General features: G+C 36.5%; 1 protein-coding gene across 3 annotated transcripts in view; it reads right to left on the bottom strand.

Annotated features, from left to right (window-relative positions):
- Positions 1 to 4,306: 4,306 nt before the first annotated feature.
- Positions 4,307 to 9,785, bottom strand: part of rell2 (RELT like 2) — a 19,139-nt gene continuing 13,660 nt past the window's right edge. For 2 of the 3 annotated variants that reach the window (XM_005157154.6, XM_068213240.2), the window contains exon 6: positions 4,311 to 5,592. In XM_005157154.6, coding sequence (XP_005157211.1) covers positions 4,887 to 5,592 — 706 coding nt within the window. In that variant the 3' untranslated portion in view covers positions 4,311 to 4,886. Of the gene's footprint in view, positions 5,593 to 9,785 lie in introns of all 3 variants that reach the window. The other variant, NM_001040301.1, reaches the window with a different exon arrangement.

Here is a 9,785-nt window from a genome sequence, read left to right as displayed (position 1 = left end):
ATTTTTTAAATTTTAATTGTATTTTATAAATGTCTACCCCTACCCTAAACCCAACTGTCACAGTAATTTAAAAACTTATCTGGATCTGGAGTTCTCCGATGCATCCGCTAGTTCGCTAGAGTGTGTGGGACGAATGTGACATCATTGCGGAGTTTGCGAAGGTTCGCTTTGGGTGCGCACGACATGATTTTGGCCGGGGGAGTGCACAATTTTATTTGAGACTTGAGCGAACACGGCGCCGCGTTTGATTTGAGTTGAGTATGAATCACTTTTTGAATAGATGTAGTCTGAAACAATACAACTGTACAGACAGCTTTATGATCAGTGATCATAGAGACAACCAGATGACCAATAATTCTTGGCTAGAAATTGCAACAGCCATGGGAAAGAAGGAACGTTTTTGGTAAATGGGATGGCACTGAGGAAAACCTGAGAGATGAGTTTGTTAAAGCCAAAAGAAGTCATGGCAAAAGTGGAGACTCAGGTAAACAATTACAGAATATGTTTTTTCACCAGGCACAGGTTTTACACTCATGTATATGTTACAGTTTTTAATTTAAAACAGTTTAATAGTTACAAAACTGTAATTAAGAAACAAATTAATTCTTTGATAACTGGAAAGGAATATTTGAACCTATCGTAGGTTTTTTATCATATCAGTAGAGGACACACTAGCCAGACAGTAATGTGTGAAATGTGGAGCGGGCTAAATCTAAAAAAAAAAAAAAAAAAAAATCTGTATTTTTTAGTAGGTGAACTTTTTTGTATTTATTTTTGCCATTATAAAAAATATATTTGTAAAGCAACCCATGTTCTCTTGTCATTAATATTTTAATAAAGTTTAATAGGTACAACTGTCTGAGATATGAACAAAAGCAAGTAATGCATTAAAGTTGGATTTTAAAAAAATCTTAAATGGTTAAAAAAATCTTTATAATCATTAAAATAATTTATAAAAATAACTAGTTTAAGAGTATTGAATGATATTCATGATGACGTAGTTCCAGAAAGGTTCTACTTCTCTGTTTATCTGTCTGACTTTACGGTCAGTTTCTTTTGACTGCCCCCTGTCGTTTTAAAGAATATCACAGGCGAACGCAGCAAGTTTAAAAACCTTCAACTCGAAGCAGTGGCGCAGTAGGTAGTTTCTGTGTGGAGTTTGCATGTTCTCCCTGCGTTCGCGTGGCTTTCCTCAGGGTGCTCCGGTTTCTCCCACAGTCTAAAGACATGCAGTACAGTTGAATTGGGTAGGCTAAATTGTCTGTAGTGTATGAGTGTGTGTGTAAATGTCTGTGTGGATGTTTCCCAGAGATGGGTTGCGGCTGGAAGCGCATCCGCTGCGTAAAAACTTGCTGGATAAGTTGGCAGTTCATTCCCCTGTGGCGACCCTGGATTAGTGAAGGGACTAAGCCGACAAGAAAATAAATGAATGAATTCGCGAGGTGTGTGCGCAGTCAGCAGAGGTGTGCAATGTGGTGCCAAGCGAAAGTATAAATCCAGCTAAAGCGGGTGATTGAATGCAGTGTGTGACACCAAACATCTCCCCTGCCCCAAGTGTCTATCAGGTCTATTCTTCAAAATGCTTCATTTCAAAGGGCCCTTCAGTTCAGAACAACAGTTCAGTATGGCAGCCATCTTTTTTTCACTCTGAAGTGCTCTTTGGAGGGCAATATATCCCATTTGAATTGCACAGATCACCTTGTTTTTGTAGTGGTTTGCTTTATATTCATTGGTGCATCTTCTGGAGTGCAGACTGTATATATGTTAAAGGGTCACGAAACACCAAAACACATTTTTTGAGCTGTTAAGAGTTGTATATGTGTCCCAAACTGCTAAAAACACTATTAGGACACATATCCCACTAAAAAGTGAAAATTGGTTGTTTTTAAGTTTTTTCGAGTTTGAAACGAATTTTTGAAGCTCTGTCATGGCCATGAGATCTTAGTGTGTATTCCAGCATGCAGACTGGACGTCTGTACCTGGGAGTGTGTATTACGTCTCAGAGTGTGCTGCATTAATGCATGAGTAGGGCTTGGTTCAAACCAATCAGCGCACTCTATTGTGCAACGTCATTAATATTCATTAATGTTACAGTGTAGACGGCAGAGACGCCACGTTGTGTTGGCAAAACAGGCGTGCAGTGTTGCTTTTATAATTTGCTGCAGTGAAGGTTTTGTTTTCATTTTCTCTCTATGAGAGCGCAGCTGGACTCACGTTTGGATTACAGTGCACGCGACAACAATAACTTACGTGTCAAAGAAACATTGACCTGAAAGCTTTTCTCTTCAGCAAATGGTGAGATCCGGATTCACTGCTTGTCTCCTCTTAATAAAGACACGACTCTAGTTGCTGTGGATTGTCCTGTCTCTACAGAAGTTTCATGGTTTTGGAGATGTTTTCTGCTGCAGGAGTTGGCTACTTAAACATCTACAAGTAAATGCAAAGTGAAGCTCCTTTGTTTTTTTTTTTGTTGTTGTCCATCATTCAATCAGTCAGTAAACTTCATGACACATGTACTCAATGGGGGAAAAAACAACAGTTCATTAAAACTGAAAACATTGAAATAATAAAATGGCAAATTCAGGGTCCTGATCTAAACCTGTTTTTCTGTTGCACAGTATGGTGCAGTTTGGCACAGCTCAGCTTGCTTTTGTTTTGCTCAGCTTGGTTTGCATTTCCACTGATGGTCAGTATCGTTTAAAGTTGGTGGGATTATCATTACGGTTTGGATGCCTGTACTACCATGGCATCATCGTCTTCATTCTGGGTTAACCAAGTAATGATGCTGATAATAATGGTTTTAGTAATGATTCTCGCCGACCAATCACGATCAGCATTGTTTTGGTAGCCTAGTAGCAGTAGCCTAGGTAATAGGTACAAAATGCAGTGTAAAAGACCAAAGTGTGAGATGCTGAAAGAGTTGAGTTAATCGATATCATCCCAATCAATCTAAGGGTGCAATAGCTGTCATTAGGCATGCGTTGCAAATTTTGAAAGAACTGGTTGAGATTGTGCCTCTGAAAGAAAATACCTGTACCACTGAACTAAAAGAGACACTAGCAACTTTTCCAATATCTGGCCAGACGGTTCTGTTTGTTTAAACCTTCCATTCTATGCCAATGCAGGCCAGTCAGCATGGATGCTGCTTCATTTTCCACTGTGGTGCTGTTAAAGAAGAGATCTCTTTCCACTACTGGGTTGCAGCTGGAAGGGCATCCACTGAATAAAACATATGCTGGATAAGTTGGTGGTTCATTCCACTGTGGCGACCCTTAATGAATAAAAGGACTAAGCTGAAAGAAAACATGAAATTTGGCATAGTGTATGAGAGTGTATAGGTGTTTCCAAGCACTGGGGGTTCACAAATTAAGAACATTCTTTATAAACTTTGCAACAACTGTGACTGGTGACAGGAGAGCATAGTTGATAATAGTCAGTCCTTTATTTTTTTCTCTTTCATCGTTGTCACTCACATTCCCAACCCTAGACTGGAGAGGAGATGACAGTCATTTACACCTCAGACGGCCTTAATAGTGATTAAATTAATAGCAGAGTTTAACTTTTGGCTGAACTGTTTATTTATTAGCCATTGCTTTTCTATTAGGCGCATCATATATAAATATATATATATATATATATATAAATATATATATATATATATATATATATATATATATATATATATATATATATATATATATATATATATAAATATATATATATATATATATATATATATATATATATATATATATATATATATATATATATATATATATATATATATATAYAYATATATATATATATATATATATATATATATATATATATATATATATATATATATATATATAGATTGGATATGCAATTAGTTATGTACAAAGTGTATTGTTAGTAAAAGCAGAGTAATGACAATTGATACATTTTCCATATGTGACCCTCGACCACAAGCCAGTCTTAAGTCTTACAACTTTTGGAAATTGAAATCAAATAAACGCTAACTAAATAAGCTTTATATTGATGTTTGGATTGTTACAATGTGACTATATTTGACTGGGATACAACTATTTGAACATCTGTACCTGAGGGATCCAAAAAATCGAAATATTGAAAGAATCACCTTTAAACCTGTCAAATTGAAGTGCTTAGTAATGTACACATACTGAAAAAAAATGCCGGGTTCCACATAGGTCCTTCATGTTGTCACAACACAAATAGACTAAGTTAACCAAATCATTTATACAAATTTAAGAGTTGTCCCTCAAAAAAACTTAAGCAGCAAAAGTCATATTTTGAGTGCATGACATGACATGTTTACATAACATTTTTATTTAATATTCTATAGAAGTTTGTACAGAATACAATTCGTTTTTAGCTATTCGCACAAGTTTACATGTGCAATTTAAGACTCATTGTGTGGCCCAGGGTCAAAAACTTGTCACATTCTCAAAGGACACTATACTGTTTTTGAAAATAGACTAATTTTACCACTTCCCTAGAGATAAACAGTTGAGTTTTGACCATTTTTAATCAATTCAATTTATTTTATATTATTCATTCATTATTCATTCCCTCTTCCCAGACACTTCCTCCAGGTCCTCCAGGGGGATCCTGAGGCGTTCCCAGGCCCGCCGAGAAACATAGTCCCTTCAGGCTCAGTCCTTAGGACTAAGCCAAAGGAAAATCAATGAATGAATGTATCTGTCTTCATGCACGATGTAACTACAGAAGAGTCAAACTTTAAGTAGGAAAATTATCTAAACACTTTTGTGAGTTTTTGCGAGTTTTTGAAGTGAAGTGTTCCTTTAAACACGATTGTCTGACCGGCGTTAATATTTGTGGGGCTGGGATTCTGTAATCATATCTATGGTCTATTAGTTTACTGATTATTTGCTGCTGTCTATACTCTTCTGACTAATTTGCTCAGTCTTAGGGTCATCTTGTTGTACTGTACTTTCGCCTCTGTTGTCGGTATCAGCTGCAGGTATGACGACAGCCTCCTCCACAGTTCGTACCACAGAAAATCTAGAGCATCCTTTAGAACTATCATCAACAATCTCTGCCGTGCTCGTACTTAATTTCTCTTGCGATTTCGCATTTAAAGTCTCATCATCCTCAGGCTTTTGTTTCTCTGGGCTGTTCTCCCTAACAGTCTCATCTAATTTATAACCAGAACCTTTATTTGAATTTTGATTTAAAGCTGCTTCAGTGTCAGAGGGAGACACCGGAACGGAGCTCAAGCATTCTTCCAGTGAGATGGAGAGCTGATCAGCAGTGGTTGATCCTTCTTTGTCCTCCACAAATACTTCCGGCCCTGCTTTGATCTCCACAGGACTACTAGTCTTGTAAAAGCCCAGCAAAGTCACACTCTTCTTCCGTTTGCCTACATTTGGGACTTTGCCGTTAGTTGCTCCAGAGTCTTTAAACATGTTGCGGATGTTGTATTCCTCCTGAGACTTCAGTGAAGTTTCCTTCAATCCCGTCCTGCTGTCTGAGAGCGTTGTGTCATTCGATGTGTTTCCTGGCTTGGGGGTAGGAAGATTCATTGACCCGTGAAGGCTGTTTCTCTTGTCCATGTGGGTGACACGGAATCTGTGAATTCAGGTAATTAATGTTGGTAATAAGTAATATTTAATATTGTAATATTAATAATAATTACTATTTATATATGAAAAGTAGTATTGTTGGTAATAAGTACTATTTAATATAGCATTATTATATAATATATAAGTTTTTTTGTAAATCTTGCTAATCTTAATTATACTTCATTGCCAGATATTTAACAGTGAACAACACACCATCAAAACACACTTGTCTGACTTTACATTTCTATTTATTTTTAATGCTTCGGATGAAAAGAATAATGTTTAAGGGCTAAAAATTACAAACCAGGCTTGTTCTGATTAAGTACCCCTGTGTACATTTCTGGGAAGCGCCAAATACGTCCCAGGAGCTACATTTTATGCAGTTTTTGTTTTCCCGAATCCACCAGAGGCTTCTGTGTATGTTTTTTTGAGATCTCAAATTTCTCTCTTAAGTGCAATTCAAGCCTGCTCTTCTCGTGTAAATCCGCCCAACCGATAGTGTTTTAAAAAGCACCAATTGACCAGTGTCCACCCACTTCCCTAAACCCAATGACAGTGTTTTGAAAAGCAATCCAGTAAAGCCCTCACAGCAGCCTGATTTTTACCCCATTTTCAGATTTTACCACATTCTCACCGTGTTATTTACTTGTTTGTTTTATTTATTTTTTGACTTTTGTTCTTGTCTTGCTTGCTTTTTGGAACTGTTCTTCACTGGACTCAAACCTTGTTGACACAGTCAACTCTGTGTCTCAAATTTTCCACCATCCGTGGTGAGCCTTTAGACAAACAAGTTACAGTGGAAAAGCTGTCAACATAGAGCCAAGTGGTTAGCTGGTAGCAGAAAAAGGAATGGCATCATACCGCGACATAGCGTTCGTTTCATAGATGAAATGCAGCTATACATACTTCTGGCTACACAATTCGCGATCTCCAGAAATGTATATACAGTAGGGCTACATTTTCAGAATAAGCCTATGTTGAAAAATTAAATTTTCAACATCTACATTTCATGCATGCTCATACATTTTTCAATCAAGGCCCGTTCTGAAATACAAGGCCAAGGCCACATTTTTGTAAACCACAAAAACATACTTGAGCTTACATTTGGCTGCATTTTCTGGGTAAAACGAATGTGGTATGATGCCAATGCACTACTTTTGTTTTCACACTACTGATGCTTACAGGAATATATTATTGATAAATAAAAGCAGTTTGCTCGGTAGCTCGCCTTGTACAGTGTCGCACTTGGGGCTGACTGGGTTTGTGTCTGGTGAAGGACGGTTCCAGGAACCAGGTAAAAAAGCAATGTAAAATAAAATGATGGTAAAACCCATGATCCACTTTTCCTGTTTTGCTTTTGAAAACACTATCGGTTGGATTAAGGGAAGGGTGCGAGTCAGTTGAACGTGAGGTGATTTTATTTGCTGTTGCAACTGGCTTGCTTGGTTTGGGCCTTGTGGAGTTGCGCATCGATGGATTTGCTCTTTAGTGTTTGGACTTTCAGAAAATTAAACCACACTGAACTAAACTTCAACTCTGAAAACTGGACTGACACAGTTTCTATTAACTAGAATTTGTATGTTAAGCTGCTTTGACACAGTCTACATTGTAAAAGCGCTATGGAAATAAAGATGAATTGAATTGAATTGTGCACAGTAATGTATTTGAGAATCACAAAAAAAAAATTTTCAGCCGCTGTTGGATTTGTAACGTTTGCAAAAATGTAGCCCATATTCCCAATGAGTCAGGGTGGGAAATATTTTTCCCCTATTTTTGGACAAGAAAAAAAAAATTCTTATAAAAAAATATATAGGGATAGTTCACCCAAAAATCAAAATTATGTCATTATTTACTCACCCTTGGCTTGTTTTAAACCATTTTTGTGTTCTGTTGATATTCTAAAGAATGTTGGAAACCATTGACATCCATAGTTAGAAAAAAAAATATATGGAACTTAATGGTTACAGCCCACATAGCAAAATATCTCTGGCCCAGCTCTGGCCCACACAATTATCTTTTGCCTGGCCCACATGCCGCAGTAAATTATGGTACATGACTGGACCAAGTGTGGCTTTCAGACAAGGGCCAAAGATGGACCATTTCTGGGCCAAGTTTCAGCCAAGTTAATAACCCATAACTAGGGCCAGACGGAATCTGCGTACATTTTTTGCTATTTCTGCACAGAATTTTGGTAAAAATTAGCAAATTTCTGCAGAATTATTTTGGGAGTATCATAACTAAAACCTCAATATATAACATAAAAAGTAATACCTTTTTAACTTGTATTTAATGTTTACAATGCCAATCCAATTATTTCCACTTATATATATATATCTACTAAAATATATCTACTAAAAGACAGAAAATATTACTTTACAAACTGTATTAAAAATAAATGATATAAATATTTTCATATTAGTCAATAATATTACTGAAATTAATTTTAGAACTGAAATAACATCAATGTACACACATTTACACAAATAAATAAACAAAATTAATGATCGGCTAAAAATCTGCGCACTTCTGCACGCGCAGATTCCTTGTGGGCCTACCCATAACTGAGCCTGAACTGGGCAAGATATTTTGGTGTGTTACTACTGCAATGAAATTGATAAACCCATGAATCATTGCGCTTTAAGTGTGCTATGGGTATCCTTTTTCTCGAAGCAACCTAATAGGTAGATTTTGTTTTTCTTTATTTGAAAATAATAAAAATGTATTTTAAATGTGGGTCAAGATAGGCCAAACTTACATGGCCCACATGTCAATTATTAACATCTGAGCCAAATACTAGATTTTACATCTGGCCCAAGTATTCTGTGCCATTCTTAAAGACGGTGCCACCTCTGCCAAACCCATGCTGTATGCCAGTGCCGGATGGATGCCTGCTGGGCCAGATTTATGCCAAATATGGGCCCGAATTCTTTGCTATCTGGGAGGTTTTCAACTGTCTTTTAGTTAACAGTCTATTTAAACTCAAATTGGTTTGGAACAATTAAAGCATGAGCAAATGATGACAGAGTTTTTTTAGGTGAACTGTCCCATTAATACAGTAAAACTGCAGTTTAATTATGTTAAAAATTAATCTATCCGCTTATTAAAGTGTACCATCACTGAGACAAAAAATAGGTCATGACACTTTTTCTGATGTAAAGAAAAAGAAGAAGTCCGAATTATTAGCCCCCCTTTGAATTTTTCTTATTTTTTAAATATTTCCCAAATTGTGTTTAACAGAGCAAGGAAATTTTCACAGTATGTCTAATAATATGTTTTCTTCTGGAGAAAGTCTTATTTGATTTATTTCGGCTAGAATAAAAGCAGTTTTTAAAATTTTTAATAATAATGTTAAGGTAAAAATTTTTAGCCCATTTAAGCTAAAAAAAATTTGTCGATAGTTTACAGCAGGGGTACTCAAACTTTTCAGCCCGCGATATATATAAGTACCCCTAAAATAACAAGTCCAGTGACTTATATATATATAAATATATATATATATATATATATATATATATATATATATATATATATATATATATATATATATATATATATATATATATATATACATATATACAACAGTTCTGTCTGGATCTCAAATCTGATTGGCTGATAGCCTCTTTACCCTTTGTGTATTACTTTGACCAAATACAGCCAGCAAATATTACTGCTGTTACACAACAAAATATACTTTTGAGGCTTTTTTAGTTGAGAATGTAGTTGTTTAAATTGCAACTATGCAGTTTATTTGCAAGAACAGTGCCTATTTTAAAATATTTACAATTTCTGAGAGACAGCTTGTCGGGGGCCAAACAGGGTTGATGTTGTCTATCCACAAGATTGCGCCAGAACCGCATAATAAGCCCTTGCTGAGTGTGTCCTTTTGAGCGCAAATAAAAAGCTGAAAAGCCTTGTGGTTTTTAAGGTGGACCGGATAAAGTCAATATGAAGCTGCAAATAAGAAGCTGGATTCAGCCTTGTCCCTCCTTATCGCAAACACAACAGCAGTCTGGTGCAATAGTATCTGGATGCAGCCTTTATGATGCAGGCTGAGATTGCATCACTCAGCGACGCAATGTCAGTCACAATGCACTCAAATGGAGCGAGTGACATCCCGGTGAGGGGTAGGGTTAGGGGTGGGGTTAGGTGAGCCCATTAAAAAGCATTCGATGCAGCTCAGATTGCACTGCACCAGGTCTG

This window comes from Danio rerio, chromosome 14, assembly GCF_049306965.1.
Source record: "Danio rerio strain Tuebingen ecotype United States chromosome 14, GRCz12tu, whole genome shotgun sequence".
Classification (NCBI taxonomy): Eukaryota; Metazoa; Chordata; class Actinopteri; order Cypriniformes; family Danionidae; genus Danio; species Danio rerio.
The sequence above is the reverse complement of the archived record's forward strand: the minus strand, read 5'-3'. Positions and strand labels throughout refer to the sequence as shown.